The sequence below is a fragment of the Rutilus rutilus genome (genome assembly GCF_951802725.1).
Source record: "Rutilus rutilus genome assembly, chromosome: 15".
Taxonomy (NCBI): domain Eukaryota; kingdom Metazoa; phylum Chordata; class Actinopteri; order Cypriniformes; family Leuciscidae; genus Rutilus; species Rutilus rutilus.
In genome coordinates, this window is record NC_140220.1 from 23415636 (window position 1) to 23434285 (window position 18650).

At 36.9% G+C, this 18650-nt stretch overlaps 2 protein-coding genes across 6 annotated transcripts in view; both read left to right on the forward strand.

Annotated features, from left to right (window-relative positions):
• Positions 1 to 6533, forward strand: part of suco (SUN domain containing ossification factor) — a 52163-nt gene extending 45630 nt beyond the window's left edge. For all 5 annotated transcript variants that reach the window (XM_084432051.1, XM_084432053.1, XM_084432050.1 and 2 more), the window contains 3 exons: positions 252 to 343; positions 1754 to 1809; positions 3857 to 6533. In XM_084432051.1, coding sequence (XP_084288177.1) covers positions 252 to 343; positions 1754 to 1809; positions 3857 to 4300 — 592 coding nt within the window. In that variant the 3' untranslated portion in view covers positions 4301 to 6533. The remainder of the gene's footprint in view (positions 1 to 251; positions 344 to 1753; positions 1810 to 3856) is intronic.
• A 1210-nt stretch (positions 6534 to 7743) lies between these two features.
• On the forward strand, positions 7744 to 14476 carry scrn2 (secernin 2). Its single transcript, XM_084432501.1, has 9 exons — positions 7744 to 7849; positions 9257 to 9419; positions 9595 to 9776; positions 9870 to 10069; positions 11388 to 11603; positions 11980 to 12145; positions 12785 to 12953; positions 13792 to 13954; positions 14033 to 14476. Exons 2-8 carry the CDS (start codon positions 9258 to 9260, stop codon positions 13942 to 13944), a joined length of 1248 nt encoding a protein of 415 aa, XP_084288627.1. The 5' UTR covers positions 7744 to 7849; position 9257; the 3' UTR covers positions 13945 to 13954; positions 14033 to 14476.
• Positions 14477 to 18650: the final 4174 nt, after the last annotated feature.

An 18650-nucleotide genomic window follows, 5' to 3' on the forward strand; every position in this document is an offset into this window, starting at 1 on the left:
GTAAGCTAGTTAAAGTAAAGTAAACTGTTGACAGATTTATAGCTGGCACCATGAATAGTAGTGTATCTAGTTTTATAGCGCAGAAGTTTGAAAGTAACCCTATGTTACAATAACGCATCAACATAAACTACCATTTAAAAGTTTTGCGTCAACCCTGCATGCTTGCAATGCATTGGCCAATCGTTCACGTCTATATTTGGGCACTTGCATAGTGGACCTTTGTGAATCGTTTTTCTATTTCTCATTCTCAGGTGTTTTTCCTCATATGATGATATGAGTCTGAAACGGAGAGTTTCTTGCCCTCTCGTTCGCTCTAAGTCATTTCAGCTGCCTACATCAGAAGGTAAGAGTCACCTTTGACGCTGAGGAGAGTTCTGATGCCAGAGCACTCTTTATTTTCTCTCTACTCCTCCCCTTCTCTCATGTAACGCACATTGTTTCACTCAGCTGTGGTTCTGTCTTTTTAAGCCAGACTCAATTCCACCATGTTCATTTCTCACAGCTTGAGAAGCCCAGATGACGCCCATTAACATCACGCCTTCCCACTTAACATGTGGCTTACTTTGTGTGCTCTCATTTTGGCTGCCGCTCTCAGAAGAATCACGTCTGTTATATTAAATACCATACCGAACACTTAATAGCTTGAACTAGTTTTGAGTCCAGCTGTCACTAGTTCCGCACAGTCATGCCTCATGTTTGGTCCCGCCAGAGGCGGCCGATCAGATACGTCCCTTAAGCAGTAAACATTTTCTTTTACAAGCCAAAAACTATGACTGTTGATTAAAAGTTTTAATTTAGTGCGATTTTTATAATTTTTTTAAAAAGTGAGAAAAAAAAGAACAAATTGGAGGTATATGTATTATGTCTCAAAATATTAAATTATTTTCTCATATTGATAAATACCAACATAGAGATATTTGAAACTATTGAAATGTATTATGTAATAATAAATATAAAAATATAATTATATTTATTGAATATTTTTATATATATAGAGAGAGAGAATACGTGTTTATATACAGTACATATAGCCTTTATATCTATTTACATTGTGCAAAATTTCATTTTGTTATTAATTTGATTAAAATCTGTAGTCAAATGACAGCTTTATTAAGAACATTTAATAGAAACTAATGTGTTTACGTTTAAAAACTGTGCAAACACTGCCAGATAAACCGAACCATACTTTAAATGCCAGAACCTTCCTATCCTTCTTGTTTCTTTTTGTCCCTGCTATTTTTCCTCACGTTTTGCTGCAGCGTGTGTGTGTGTGTGTGTGTGTGTGTGTGTGTGTGTGTGTGTGCGTGCGTGTTGGAGCATGTGAGCTCATCATTGGTTTGTGTTCATAAGGCAGAGGTTGGATATTTTTAGCACATGATGCTTTTGGCTGGCGCACATTGGACATTTGCAAGTAGTAACAACAGGAAAATGTGGTACATTTAGTGGATTATTAAGTATCGTATATACAGATATGCAAATCAAAACTTGACTTTTAAATGGGTCCAAATGACAGCATTATGCAAACGATTAATGCTGCAGCCATGGTTACCACATGCAGACTTTGTTGGTGGTGAAACAAGTGAAATAGGATTTGACAGGGCGGATTACAATTCAAGAACAGTTTCAGCCATCAAGAACAGCGAGGAAATACTTTGAAGTGTATGACTCGAGCTACTACTTGCAAGTGCTGTCATGCTTGTGTTATTGTTTGCCATACCATTCCGTTAACCTGCCCCCTCTCTCCCCTGTTTAGTAGGTCCTGATGACTTGTACATTGTAGAACCTCTAAGGTTTTCTCCAGAGAAAAAGGTATGGAGTTCGTTTCGGCCGCTGTGTGTTCATGACAGTAATGGGACTGAAGCTGGGTTTCAAAATCACTCACAGCTCTTGTTTTCTCCAGTTTTACTGTTGTATTTTTAGTCTATAAGAACCATGATTACATCACATGTTTCTTAAGAAATCCTACAGTAAATGTGAAGAGCAGTGAGTGCTTTGGATTGGAACGCAGCTTTTTCCCAGTTAGTCTCTCTGAAAGGCCGTGAAGTTAACCGTCTCTCTGCTGACTGAGAATTAGGGATGGGAATCATTTTCTGATTCAGATTACATTTGACTAATCTCATTCCATTGACACCAAAAATAAACTCTACTAAACAAAAAGGAAACAGAAGTGATGATTGATGTCACACTTTTTATGTTGTCCAATAAACATCAGTAATTGCACTGATTACATTTTCATGAACCTGAAGTGCCTTGGTTCATTTTGAGTTGGACATTGGACATCAGTTCATTTAGTCAATAACCACACTGAGCCGTTTAATAAATGAATGAGTAATTCACAACACTATTAAGGATTAGTCAAGGTTTAACTAGTTCCCTAAAGCTAAACACACGAGCTCTAGTGTGGCTGGTCTGGCAGATCCGATAGTAAAGGCATGTTTACACCAACATTAATGTTCTACATGAAAATTCAAAGTTCGGAAACAGCTCACCAAGGCTGCATTGTAATATGTAATATTTTGAAATATTATTACAGTTTAAAATAATGGTTTTCTATTTGAATATACTTGAAAATATCATTTATTTCTGTGATTAAAAGCTGAATTTTCAGCATCATTACTCCAGTCTTCAGTGGCAAATGATACTTCAGAAATCATTCGGATATGATGATGATTTATTTTATTTTTTTTATTTTTTTATAACCTGTGACACTTTTTTCAGGATTCATTGATGAATAAAAAGTAAAAAAAATAACAACTTTTATTTAAAATATTAACCTTTTGTGACAATATACACTACTGTTTAAAAGGTTTGGGTCAGTTTTTTTTTAATTATTAATTCTTTTATTCAACAAGGATGTGTTAAATTGATCAAATCTGATAGGTAAAGATTTATATTGTTAGAAAAGATTAAAATTTTGAACAAATTCTGTTCTTTTTAAAGTATCACAGGTTATAAAAAAAAAAAAAATTAAGCAGCACAACTGTTTCCAACATTGATAATAAATCATATTAGAAGGATTTCTGGAGGATCATGTGACAACGAAGACCGGAGAAATTATGTTGAAAATTAGAATTATATTTGAAAGTATATTCAAATAGAAAACCATTATTTTAAGTTGTAAGAATATTTCACAATATTGCTGTTTTTTTGTTTGTTTTTTTCTGTACTGTATGTCTGTTCAGACCGATGCCCAAAAAAAGAAAGAATGACTGCTTGTATTTACTGGAAATGAGAAATGTTACCTTGGTAAGTGTTTTTTTTTTTTTTTTTTTTTAAGTTAACATTTATTTCAAGTTACAAATTATTTTTTTTATGGTTTTATTTAATGATAATAATTATCTTCATTGTTGCTTAGGAAATTATTTGATCTCATATATTTCATGAGAACTACAAGTTGTAGTTTTATGAAATCGTAGCGGCTCTGGTCATGAAACCAAAAGTCTGGATCTCATTGGTTGTCCAGATTTTTGTTGCAGTGTGACATTAAAACACCTTGCTGTTAAAAAAACAACAACAAAAAAAACATAATTCTGTGCAAAATTCTGTGTCGGTCTGAACAGATATTACCAGCCGTTCATAAAAATGAAGATGCTTATTGTCTTGGTGTTAACAGGCCTTAACTTCTCCACAAATGATCCCTTGTGTTCTTTGCTCTCATGAGTATCATCACATGGTCATAGTGATTGTATTACTGTGCCGTCATTTCTTGATTACTATTCTTAGTGTCTGTTGAAGTGTTCATCCGTGTTCAAACTCGCTCAGCACAAAGACGGTTACAGCGGCTTTAGGTGTTTAAATACCTCTCTGAATGCATCCTTTAGACTTAAAATCATCTCTCTATTTTTGTGTCTTTCAGAAGAAACGCTGCAAGACAAAAGCAGGGGACCGAGTGGAGACGCTCGTCCCCTCAGTGCCAGCTGTTAACGGAGAGCCCAGGTGCAACAGCGAATCATCTCCTTCTCTTCGCTTCCTGCCGTCGACGTGCAACGGCTTCGCGTCCGCCACCTCATCCAGAGACTGTGCGTCAGAGGAGAGCTCCGCTTCTACGCTGTCTGAGGAGTCTTTCGGCTGCGCCCCTATGATGAACGGACTCGAGCCCGTCCTCTGCAACGGGGCGCCTCCGTTGACCAAGAGCAAGATGGAGAAGAGGTCTCTGAAACGACGGCGGTCCAGGAACGCGGAGCAGCAGCCGGAGGAGATGATGAACTCGCCCCTTCCTGTGACCGTCATGCCGGCGCTGGAGGAACTTATGAAGGGAAAGGACACGTTTGGAAGGACAGCTGTAACGGGACGAGTTTGAGTTTTTCACGTTGACATCTTTCCTTTTCTTATTCCATCTCACCGTCGTTTTGAGATTTTATTGTCAGTGGCGAACCTGACGCCATCTTCACTACATCCTGGTTCACAGAACTTTGGTTATGTGCCTTTTTTTATCCATTCAGGATTGTTTTCGTTATTCCCTTTAAGTTTTTTTTTTTTTTCTTCTTCTAGGGAATATTATGACTGATAAACATTCGCAAGTATGAATGAGTCTTGACTTGATGTTCTCATGTCTCATGTAGATGTGGCGTTGCATCACCATGACCATGTGACCTGTCAATGCCGTCGGCCCCGCATCGTTCAACCTCTTTCTTTACACTAACATGACCTCTTTCACTGTCCCTTTAACGCTCACGCTCTGCTCACTTTTCCTCCTTCGTTCGAAATGAAATTCTTGTACATGCGAGTGTGCGTGACTCTGCACCAGTCGTTGTCTGTGGTTGGTTTGTGGGACCAGTGATGTCACTTAGCACAGGGCTTCAATCCAGTGAACAGAGCTGAATGAAGAACAGATCCAGTCATTCTGTTTTCATTTCTTCTTTTAGAGCCAAATTATGGCCTGTTTCTCTCAGCATCTAGTGTGACCAACGAGTTCAGGCTGGGCCTGAACCCTCTCTCTCTCGCACACACACGTGCACACACACACACACACACACACACACACACACAGCGTCTCATGCTCAGTATCCAGCTTTTTCAAGTACGTTTACAGCTCATTTTCTTCATGTTCAGTAGAGCCGTCATAAAAGACACATGCAGAAATTATATAAAAAAAAATTTGTTCACATACTTTATATGTACACGGGAGTTTGTAGGGGACATTCTGTTCTTTTTTTTGCGGTAATTATTTATGTATTTATTTATTTAAATGTGACCCAGGCTCTATGAGATTACGGTCATGTGACATATCGACATACATATTGCAGTGGCCCCTCCAACCTCCATGTTAGAGCTCTCAAGATTTATTACACATACACACAAGTGGTACGGACAACATCTTCCTTTTCTCCAGAGTTTGCACACTGCCTTTTTTTTTCCTTTTCTTTTGAGAAAGCTGGACTCTGATCGATTATGACTTATATTATTTTGTCAAATGTATTTGATTTAGGAATTTATTTTCCATCCAAATCAATTCTGAAATCAAATTAAATATCAGATTTATCTGTTCTAATGCTCATAATGTGATCATGGAGATGTGGTACATGACATCTGTTTGACCCATCTGGCTGTGATTCGCTCTTTCCCGCTGGATCTGTTCGGATGAGCTTTGAGTTTCTGGATTCCAGGTGAATCATAAGAATGCCCAAGTTCTCGTATCTGCGCGAATATAATGCATGTCCAGCAAAGCAACCCTCTGATCTGTCCTGCTTGTCATGTACATGTAAAGATGATCTGTATGTGTGTCCAGCGTCCTCTCTACTCACACACTCCCTCTTTTCACACTTTCTATGTATGTATGTGTGTGTTTGCTGCTTTCATAGTTGTTTTAATGCACCCAAGAGACCATTTGACTTCCTAGTGGAGTTTCTCTGTGTCACACTTGTGTCCTTTATGTGGTGTCTAAGATTGTGATTGTTTTTGTTTCATGCAGATGATCCCGTCATTGACCTTTTATCAAACTGGGGGGTTTAGGAGAATGTGAATTATCCTCGATTGCGAATTCAAGTCACGATTTCAATAAAAGGGAAAGATTGGGATGACGTACGATGGACCATCTCTGTGTGATTTCCATGACACATGCTCCACTTTGAAACCTTTTACTACCTTTCTCCTTATTTTTTGAATGCTAATTGATATATGCTTGTGGATTTTGTGTTTATGTATGGATGTTTTTCTCAACCAGTGTGTATGTTGATGAGTATTTTGAGCTGAATTGTTCCAGTATCCCAGTGAGTAGAGATCCCAGCGTGTGTCTCTCCTGTGCACTTTGGAGAACTCCACATGCCTTGTTCTTCTTCTTTTTTACTCCACACCTTGTACAAGTGCTTTTTCGAACCAGGCTTTTCTTAGTATGGCGCCCTCTAGTGGCTAATGCCTGATTTATTTAAACGTCCGCTAGGTGGCGCCCAAATGAAATCTCATAGTCTGTGAGAACGAACTGCACAGTATTTGAATTTTTTTTTTTTTTCTTTTTTTTTTTTTAAACTGTAACTACATCGGTGTAGTGCCATTAGAAACTGTGAATTTATAAATAAAACACTTTGCTGTCTTTATTCAGTGTGTTTGGTTTTATTACTGTTTATTAATCCGTCACAGTATAGTTAAAAATTAAACCCGATGAAAGCACCATAAAACAGTGGCCCAGTGACACAACTTGCCCACATCTTAGGAGTCTTTTAGTTCAATTGCATACAAGTACAAGGCAAATATAAGACGTTGTGGTGCAGTTCAGAGTATGTTAAAATGGATAATAACAACAACTAAAATATAAAATGAACAAATGTTGAAAACAAAAAAAAATACTGGGATAAAAAGCTCTATGTATTATTAGGGCAGTTACATGATTTTGAAAAGCTTTAAAAAAAATGTTTTGTAAGCTTTGTTTTGTGATCTCATATTGTGAAATAGGCAATATATTGCAAAAGGTAATATATGGGGAATTAATTTGAGTTAGTTTTTTGTTTTGTGAATATAGAACTTTGCCAAAATAATGAAAAGATTGGGTTTTGAAAACAATGTAAAATGTCAAGAGGTTCTAAATTAAGAGTTTTGTTTATTTATGTTTTTATTTTGTTGTCATGTCTATTTTAAAATCAGTCCAAAAAGAAAAGGGCAACAAAAAATGAATGTTCAATACCTTCAAATGATGTGTTACAAAAAAAGTACATTTATCACCAACAGTATGAATATATCTACTACTAGTGGCTGCATTTACTGGATAACATCTATAAATAGTTTTGTAAATTATTTCTTATAAATAATGTATAGTAATGTCCAAATGCTGTGCCAAGATATACGAGATTTGTACTTGATTTTTATCCACGTTTCCTAAGAGCTAAAGCTGCCAGGAAAAAGATCAATATTTCGAATATTTTGTGGATTTTATTTAAGTTCGCTTTTTATTTTTTAGAAACAAAAGAAAATGTTAAATTCTTGGTTTGTATTAGTTGTAATATATTTTTATAGAATGTATTCTGTAAAAAAAAATAGATGTAACGTTATGTATGTATAAGCCATGGCCATACAAAAATTTTAGTTCTGTTGAGCTGAATTATTTGTTATTTATTATGTGAATTACGTGTCCTTATAATGTTTTCTTCACAACACTTCGCTGTTGCAGCATCTCTGGTTAATGTGTACATTTTTAACGAGTTGGTGGCGTCAGATGACTTTTATTTTGAAGTGTCTGCAGTAGCAGATTGATCATTCTCAGCCCTGCCTATCACAGATCAAGCTTATTAACGTACGAGTCGAAGCGTTGAAAGGGGCTTTTATTTTGAAGTGTGTTGCCGCAGCAGCAGCATTAGCAGGTTGATCCGTCTCAGCCCTGCCTCTCACAGGCTCGCTGACCGAACTGGAGCTTATTAAGGTAATAATAACTTCGTCAAATACTCTCGAACGTGTGCTAGACAATTAGAGTAGCACTACTAAAACTCAATTAAAGCATGCACGTGAATGTCACGCGTTACTTTTGATGCACGACTTAGATATTCACATAGATTATCCATTATCAGACGCACAGGCCATTAGTCTTTCGGATATTAAAATCATCTCCTATAAAACACTGCATTCGGCTCTCATGAGTGCTTAAAAGCTGCTTTTGACTGTTCTGCAACTGAAGATCGGAGCTGAGGAGTCTGTGAAATGGAGGTCAGGCGATAAGCCGTATATCTCTGTCCAGCAGCAGCACTACAGTAATCCTTCCTCAGCACTCCTCTATCAGTGCAGGACTCTTCTTCAATCACTCACTACTTCTGCACAAGCTTTACATTCATACACGAAACATCATATGATTGCTCATCCCTGCTTTCTCATGTAGTTTAGAATTTTCAGATGTGTACTTCTTTGAATATTTGGTTTTATGTATTGCATAAATGTATTATTATTATTATTATTATTAGTAGTAGTAGTAGTAGTAGTATTACTAGTATTAGTATTATCAAGCAAACAACGAACCACACATTTTGAGAGTTTCTCAATGCGCAGTGGTCAGTGGTCACTAGTGAAAATGACCCTTGACCACAAGCCTGCGTAATCAAACTCAACATGGATTTTTACCATTCAAAATAATTTATCCCGATTCCTAAATCAAATGTTTAAAAGAAATTCTGTGTCTGTTAGTGAAACGGTTTATCATTGTGTCTGAATGGAATATATTACAATTACAATTTGATATTTGTAATATTTTTTGCAATGTTTAAGTAATAAATATTGAAATATTGCAAAATACGTCACTATCCCAAATGTAAATATTGTTCATGTTTTATGAATGCATTCAAATAAATTGTGTTATTGAATATTTGGTAACACTTTACAATAAGGTTCGTTAGTTAACATTAGTTAACTACATAGAGCTGCACGTATACAGCATTTATTACTCTTTGTTAATGTTAATTTCAACATTTACTAATACTTTATTCAAATCTTGTTAGTTAATACACTGTGAACTAACAACGAACAGCTGTATTTTTTATTAACTAACGTTAACAAAGATGAACTAATACTGTAACAAATGTATTGCTCATGGTTAGTTCATGGTAGTTAATACATGAACTAATGAACCTTGTTGTAAAGTGTTACAGAATATTTAAATGATCAGTTTCGAATTATTATTATTATTCTTGTCCAATTTTGACTAGCAATCTATAAGCCTAAGCCTGTGTATGCCAAAATGTAACAGTCCGTTTTCCATCATGTTAATCTTTCCGGTGCATATGGGTATGTTGTTGCCATTTGAATCTGATCCACTGCATTGATCCTTATTGATTTGATACAGGATGGCTGAACCGCCTCGGTCATGTGACTGTTTTGTATCTCTGCCTCCGGGTTCAAAAGAAGATTACGTGATATTTGGTAAGAACTCTGACCGGCCGAGAGATGAGGTGCAGGAGGTGGTGTATTACCCTGCGTCCTCACACGCTCCTGGCTCTACACTGGAGGTGAATTGACTTTTCAAGTTAATTACATTTCATCAAAAATGCATAATATTTGGTTTAAAACCCTTTGTGAATATTTCACCATTTGCAGTGTCATATTTGCCCCCCAAATATGTGATGATGTATTGAACAAAATCAAACAATACATGATTTACAGGTGATTCTCTTTTCCATATAGTGCACATACGTTTCCATCCCTCAAGTAGAGCACACTCATGCTGTTGTGCTGAGCAGACCGGCCTGGCTCTGGGGGGCTGAGATGGGGGCTAATGAACACGGGGTGTGTATTGGGAACGAGGCGGTCTGGACCAAGGAGCCTGTGAATCCAGAAGAAGCTCTGCTGGGAATGGACCTGGTTCGGTGAGCCCAAAACAACCAAACATCTTTTATCTTCTAGTTTTCCAGCCTTAAAATTGATTGACCAGATTTTTATATATATATATGTGTGTGTAGGCTGGGTCTGGAGCGTGGCGAGAGTGCATGGGCCGCTCTGAATGTGATCACAGGTCTGCTGGAGCAGTACGGTCAGGGCGGATGCTGTAGGGAAACTGCAGAACCCTTTAGTTACCACAACACCTTCTTACTAGTGGACCGACTAGAAGCCTGGGTGCTAGAGACTGCTGGGAAACTGTGGGCTGCACAGAAAGTCACAGGTGAATGTGTTTTTATACGGTTTGTTTTTCTCACTCGATGTGTTTGACAAGCTCTAAAAATGAAAAACATTTACGTTTTATTCTGGTTGAAAGTCAAGACTGATTATAAGTAATTATTAAAAATATTCATTAAAAGTTGATATTGTATTAAAGGTTAAAAAGGTAATAAATGTTAATATGTACTTTAAAAACAAACATTTATATCTGTTATATTTATATAGTCAACTAAATGAAATTAACTGATTAATGAATTAATATTTTTAGTGCATGTATAAATATGTATGTGTATTCCGTGTGTGTAAATGTACATTATTTATATATATATATATATAAATATAACAGATATAAATAGATTTTTTTTAAGTTTTTTTTAAATAAATATTTTAAATATTTATTTAAAATTTAAAATTTTGTATATATTGTATATTTGATATATTATATATTATTTTATATTTATATATTATATATTTAGTATAGTATATTTTATAGTATTTTTTAAATATTTTTTATATATATATATATAAAATATTTATATTTATTAAAATCCCCCCCATAAGATAATTTAAAGTCATTATTGTGTTAAATGAGAAAAGCATCAAATAGACTTTAAAAATAAAGTAGCTTTAAAAATAAATATTTAATTTGATTCAACATGGAATTTATTACACATAAACTTTTAGGCTCCAATTTATTTTCCCAAAGTTTTTTCTTGTTTTTGTTTTTGCATTTGAATTGGTGTTTAGATTTGTTGGGTATTAATGGGGTTTTATTAATTTGGAATTATTGGATTTGTCCCAATATCTTACATTTTAAGGGCGTTCTAACTGCACTGCATAATGCAGTGTGTTTTTGCCCTGTATCATGTTCGTCACCAATCAACTGTATGAAATGTAAGATGAACTACATAGGTCTGAGGCGGGTGCGTTAAATGTATTATTTTTTCCATTAATAATTTATTCAATTAACGTATTAAATCGACAACCATATATATATATACTGTATATATAAATCAGAATAACATATGTGAGAATTTTAATGTGAGGACAAGTTGATGTAAAAAATTCTAAATATTATGAATATAAATGAAAAATTATGAATATAAATTTTGTAATATATTTTATTAGTAATGTTCCTTTGTTTTAAATCTTTAATTACAGGCTGTATTATATTTTGAATCCCAGATTTCCAATGTGGCCTTAGACTTTTGCACACCACTGTTTTTTGGAATTATACATCAGGATGATAAATCTCTATGAAAAGTCTTCTATCTAAATAATCCGTCTCTAAAGAATAAACGGGATGTGATTTGTTTTGCCAGAGGGAGTAAAGAACATCTCTAACCAGCTGACGATAGGCACAGAGATCTCAGCGGAGCATCCGGATCTGCGCGGTGCGGCCCAGGCTCAGGGCTGGTGGAGCGGTGAGGGGGAGTTCAGCTTCAGCGCTGTCTTCAGTCCTGACAACCCCCCCGCCAGGATGGAAATGGCCAAGCAGCGCTACACGGGCGGCACAGCCCTGCTCCAGCAGCACGACGGTACGTTTGCTTTCCCCTGGCATCGGGACTGAGGAGGAGTGGGAATGCTGTTCAAGTGTTCGTTTGGTATTTTGAAGAGTTTGTGCATGTGTTGAATACCGCCATCTACTGTTGTACACTGCATTTACAGTCACTGTATTTCTTTATTTTTAGCAATTATTAGTGGAAGGCATGGACAAAACAAAATTGTATTATGCCTGATTTAATTATACTATTTTGACTTCTTTTCAATTTCTATTAATGTTTAGTGTATTTGTGGTGTATGTATGAATTATGTAGCGTTTATATTGAACGATGCGGCAAGTACTACCGTATTTGAGAGAATGTTTGTTTTAGAGCATAAGTCTAAATAAGCGCCCCCTGTCGCTCTGCACAGGCTCTGTGACGGCAGAGGTGATGATGAGCATCCTGAGGGACAAGGCCAGCGGGATCTGTATGGACTCGGAGGGCTTCCGTACCACAGGCAGCATGGTGTCCATCCTCCCGCGCAACCCAGACGTGCCCTGCGTTCACTTCCTCACTGCTACACCCGACCCTTCCAGGTGTGGCCCTGAAAGATCAAGGAGGACGGGTCCTAAAATCTGTATTCGACCTGAGTCACTTCTTAGTTCTTACCCGAACTAGACATGCATATATACACATTTAAAAAACCCGAGACAAACCCGATAAAATTAAACCCGATTCATTCTCCGATACTTCTTCGTAAATTCTACATTAGCTACGTTTTTAACCCATGTTGCCAGATTAACCCATGTAGCCAATACTTCATGCTTGTCAAAAATGTAGAAGGATCTGTTTTCCGTGGATTTTCGCAAATTGCTTTGTTTGAGGAAAAACCCAGTTTAATTTGGGTTAATTTGATTTAGTTGATTATTTTTGGCATCAACTGCATTTAGATGGTTTTCTGTAATCGATCAGGCAACAGTACATCGTTTCGAATTATTTAATATGTATTTGTTTTTAATAATACAAATTTTAATATGGCCGGAACAAATAGTGCAAATTTGGCATATTTAAAATAATTTGAGTCTTCTCGTGTCTGTTTGGTAAATACCTAAATATCTGCTAATATCAGATCTGAAGGTTTGGACCCGAACCCACTCGGGTCTCTCAGGTTTTTGGATCCAAGTGGACCTCTGAAGACTTCTAGTGGACGCATCTCACTTCTCCTTCTCTTGCAGATCTGTATTCAAGCCTTTTATCTTCACGGAGAGCATGAGGACCGTCAACATGGTGATGTCTCCGCAGTACGGCCCTGACGATCCTGTCAGGACACAGCCTCGATTCCAGCACCAGGTGGACCGGAAACACGAGCTGTACAAAGCCCACCAGACGGCACTGACCAGTCCTGTAAGTCTGAGAAAGAAACAAGCAGTTCTTGCTAAAATGCTTTTTGGTTTGTTTATTGCACTTTTGAACATTTAAAGGGTTAGTTCACCCAGAAAGTCATCATTTACACACTGTTCCGAACCTGTCTGATTTTCTTTCTTCTGCTGAACACAAAAGAAGATATTTTAAAGAATGTTGGTATCCAAATTTAATATTTTTGTAATATATAGAATGGAAGTCAATGGCGTCCATCAACTGTTTGGTTACCGACATTCTTCAAAATATCTATTTTTGTGTTCAACAGAGGAAAGGGCTCTAAATAATCAACATGATCAAAACTTTGCTGAAAAACCTGTTGTACACAATATACTACATGCCTATTGATTGATAGTTCATACTTTTGTAGCAAGTAAAAGGCCTTTTAGTACAATTGTAAAAATGTCCCCCTTCAGCCCGTGTTTCATGATGGTCGTGGTTTTTTGCTGTGGAATCTTTAATAATTTTTTGAAAGAAAATGTAAAAAATAAAAATACATTGTTAGTAATATTTTAAGATGAACACTTACTGGACTGACACAACATAGGCTAACTTGATTATCCAAACTTCATAAAAAAAAATGTAGAGGCTTTTGAGGAGCGTTTATTTATTTGTTTATATCGTCTGAATAAGATGATATTCAAATGCTTCGTTTTATAATCATATTTCTATAATATATGAATATATGATATTATCACGATATTATCATATATGAATTTTTTTATATTTTTGCTCAGTTTGAGCCTATGAATAAAACTTTTAAAAAATCATGTCTATGGAAAGTCTGCATAATGATATAAAAACGTGTGTGTGTGTGTGTCAGGATGCTGGAGTCTCTCTACAGGAGACTATGAGATACCTGGAGTCTCAGTGTCTTGAGGAAATCGAGGCCATGCTTAAGGGGGAGATACAGGGCCAGGAGCTCGGGGATCTGTTCTTCGACTGCGTGGACGCCGAAATCAAATTCTACCAGTGAGACAGAGCAGGTAAATAGACAATTGTCACACATCTGACCAGAGTCTTCTTGTGTCTGATATTGCCTCTAACTTGTGGCTGTTTTGCAGTTATCGTTGTGAATGTCACTAGTGCTTGCTGATCTGCCTGGAGAGAGAGAGAGAGAGAGAGAGAGAGAGAGAGAGAGAGAGAGAGAGAGAGACAGTCCAGAGCGCACAGGTTCCTGCCTGCTCAAATCCTGCTCTCCTAGTTCCCCTGATGCCATGCCAAACTAATTGTGACGTCCATGCCACACTAACTGTAACTTAAAAAACAAACACTAGATGTTCATGTGAGTGGATCACCATAATCATGTGTAATTGTCACAAAGGGCGGTCATATACGCATCACATTAACCAGTTTGTGATAGTTTACTAAGGTGTGTATGTGCTGTGGGTAGATGTGTGAGAGAAGACGAGATGTTAGTGAAACACTTCTCATTCCTGTAAGAGACGGGCTCAGCTACCAGACTGACCCTCTGAGGAGAAACACAATAAAATATCAATGATTCAAAACGTCTGGCATCTTTATTATTACTGAAGAGGTTTCTGGAGAGGACATCTGTAAATATATAAGTTGCCCATTGTGTGCTTATTTGCCCTTTGTACTCCTACTCAAGTTCTTGCACATCTAAAAACCCTCCCCGTAACATTTCTTCTATATCTTCTTTCAAGACCCAGCAAAAAACATATCTGTTTGATATGTATTTTCGATAATGTGGATGCATGTGGCCTTGTGTGTTTGTGATATATGTGCGTTCAGTTGTATTTGTAATGTACTATGTAATGCAACCTTGAGCTATGGAAAAGATAAATAAATAAAACTTCTTAATATTACATACATTATGAAAGCTTGGTAGATAGGTAATTATATTTTAAGACATTATTAGACATATAATGAATTAGTAGATTAAAAATAATGTTATATTTGCAACACAAAATAATTTTTTGTGGGAAAGGAGAAAGTCACGCACAGGCCTACATGCCAAAAATAATTGCATATATACATACATTTAGCTGGTGTATTCTGCAGTCCAGCTTAGCTGAAAGGTTTGTTTGAGCTGCGCACTCTACTGTACAGTTGGGAATTTGCATTTCCTTTAGCCTGAGGTTGATTCATTTCACTTTTGGTCTGAAATGGCCTTTACAGTGGGGAGAACAAGTATTTGATACACTGCCGATTTTGCAGGTTTTCTGCAATGGTCTGTAATGTTTATCATAGGAACACTTCAACTGTGAGAGACGGAATCTGAAACAAAAATACAGAAAATCACATTGTATGATTTTTAAATAATTAATTTGCATTTTATTGCATGACATAAGTATTTGATCACCTACCAACCAGTAAGAATTCCGGCTCTCACAGACCTGTTAGTTTTTCTTTAAGAAGCCCTCCTGTTCTCCACTCATTACCTGTATTTACTGCACCTGTTTGAACTTGTTACCTGTATAAAAGACACCTGTTCACACACTCAATCAAATAGACTCCAACCTCTCCATAATGGCCAAGACCAGGGAGCTGTGTAAGGACATCAGGGATAAAATTGTAGACCTGCACAAGGCTGGATGGGCTACAGGACAATAGGCAAGCAGCTTGGTGAGAAGGCAACAACTGTTGGCGCAATTATTAGAAAATGGAAGAAGTTCAAGATGACGGTCAATCTCCCTCGGTCTGGGGCACCATACAAGATCTCACCTCGTGGGGTATCAATGATCATGAGGAAGGTGAGGGATCATCCCAGAACTACACGGCAGGACCTGGTCAATGACCTGAAGAGAGCTGGGACCACAGTCTCAAAGAAAACCATTAGTAACACACTACGCCGTCATGGATTAAAATCCTGCAGCGCACGCAAGGTCCCCCTGCTCAAGCCAGCGCATGTCCAGGCCCGTCGGAAGTTTGCCAATGACGATCTGGATGATCCAGAGGAGGAATGGGAGAAGGTCATGTGGTCTGATGAGACAAAAATAGAGCTTTTTGGTATAAACTCCACTCGCCGTGTTTGGAGGAAGAAGAAGGATGAGTACAACCCCAAGAACACCATCCCAACTGTGAAGCATGGAAGTGGAAACATCATTCTTTGGGGATGCTTTTCTGCAAAGGGGACATGACGACTGCACCGTATTGAGGGGAGGATGGATGGGGCCATGTATCGCGAGATCTTGGCCAACAACCTCCTTCCCTCAGTAAGAGCATTGAAGATGGGTCGTGGCTGGGTCTTCCAGCATGACAACGACCTGAAAAACACAGCCAGGGCAACTAAGGAGTGGCTCCGTAAGAAGCATCTCAAGGTCCTGGAGTGGCCTAGCCAGTCTCCAGACCTGAACCCAATAGAAAATCTTTGGAGGGAGCTGAAAGTCCGTATTGCCCAGCGACAGCCCCAAAACCTGAAGGATCTGGAGAAGGTCTGTATGGAGGAGTGGGCCAAAATCCCTGCTGCAGTGTGTGCAAACCTGGTCAAGAACTACAGGAAACGTATGATCTCTGTAATTGCAAACAAAGGTTTCTGTACCAAATATTAAGTTCTGCTTTTCTGATGTATCAAATATTTATGTCATGCAATAAAATGCAAATTAATCATTTAAAAATCATTCAATGTGATTTTCTGGATTTTTGTTTTAGATTCTGTCACTCACAGTTGAAGAGCACCTATGATAAAAATTACAGACTTCTACATGCTATGTAAGTAGGAAAACCTGCAAAATCGGCAGTGTATCAAATACTTGTTCTCCCCACAGTACATTTGCCATAAATATAACTTTCTTTTTCTTTTCTTTTTTAATGAAAAAATAAACAAGCCCAGCCCAGGTGAGGAAAAAGTAAATAAATAAAAAAGCGCAGCCAAGGTGAGAAAAAACGCTCCATAAAAAGTAACTAAGTATCGCAATTATACTAAGATATCACACAAACATCCTAATCCTCTAATAAAGCAGAATTTAACTTCCATAGGAACTGTGTGATCTTGAATGAGAAGAGGAAATGTCAAATGACAGAAGTATGCATTTATGATCAGACAACAGAGAAGGCAAAATCTCAGTTACATAGAGAGTCAGCAATAACCCAGAAGTTTATCTTTGATTTCAGCAGCCCAGAGTTACTAGACCAGTAAACCACAAACCTTTATTCTTTTTTTTTTTTTGTCTCCAAATGTCAATTAGAGCAAATCTATTTTCTGAAGTTTCATGAAGCAGTGATTCGAAAAGCGCCCATCATAATATGGCTGTGTCCGAAATCGCCTTAAATAGGGCACTATTTGCAAAACTGTTATTTTGGATTTTTTTTTTTAAGTGGATTCAAATGTCTGCTTTATAATTTTCAAACTGTAAACATATTTTCTTGGTATTCTTACACAAGATAAAATATTACTTGATTACAATTTCAATTCTCTTGACTTAACCCAAAAGCACTCAGAACGTGTACAATTTGCACGACCTACAAACTTTTTACCTTAAGTTTAAATTTTTTTTTTATTTAAGTAATGCCCTCTTTCTTTCTTTTTTTCCATTCTCGTTTATTTTTAGTTTCTGTCTAGTTCTGTTTTTGTTTTGTGCTATGGTGTTGGTGAAGTGTTTTCTTTAACTATTCTTTATATTTAGCCTATGTTATTTTTAATACTTATTGCTGTGTTCTAATTTTGTTGTTCCACACTGAAAAACTGAAAAAATAGGGCACTATTTGATGGGACAGCCATTTGTAGTGGTGTCCGAAATCATAGTGGATGTTATATTGAGTGCACTCATTCAATCCCATAATGCACTGCAATAACGAGTGTACAACTGATGTAGTGGCGCTGCACAAACTGCTGGTCCAATGTGGGAACAGCGTAATATCATACAGGTAAATTCCTTTTTAATTTATTATTAAATTGTTTAACTAAGGTTTATACAGGCTAGTTTCCATGACAGAGTTCAAAATAAATCTTTTCATTACTACTTACTGGAGCTGCCAGTTTGCTAATAGTCCAGTCATTTTAAGCAAAAATGAGGGTCAACCTTGAACAAATTGCAACAGAAGCAAACTCAACTGATTTTGTATCATCAATATGTCCTGAGTAAGGAAAAAAAAGCCCCGAAGAATCCCATTAGGGGAAAGTTTAGAAAAATACCCAAATATAGCCTATTCATACGCCTATTCATTCTTTTTCTTACGTGAATTGGGTAAAATTTTTAACCTTTAGATATCACCATGAAAATTACTGAGTTGATTACTTACATCAAGACAAACAAAAAATGTATTACAAGTTTTTTGAAATTGTTTGTTAACATGGACAAACGGTGCATAATCTAATTACGTATATGTGCTAATTTGCATAAATACCAAGACAGATCTAAACATTGGGTATAGCCAGGTGAAAATGTCTTGTTGAATCTTGTTGACATATAACAGTAAAATACTTAATATTAAGGTCTGAATGGAACCCATTTAGGCTACCCATGAACATTAATACATAGAAGAAGGAAGAAGTACTTTAGAAACCAGCCTTTTACAACTTTTAAACAGCCATTTAATATGACTATAAGTTTCAAATTAAACAGCAAGCCCAAACTAGGCAAAAGCGGCAGCCCTTCCGGCGCACTCAGTGTCCGAATCCACTCACTCATTTTCATTCGCTCCCTCAAAGTAGCCTGCAGTTGTGTACTTCCAGTATCCCAAAAGTTTGTATAACGCTTTAAAATATGGACACAATTT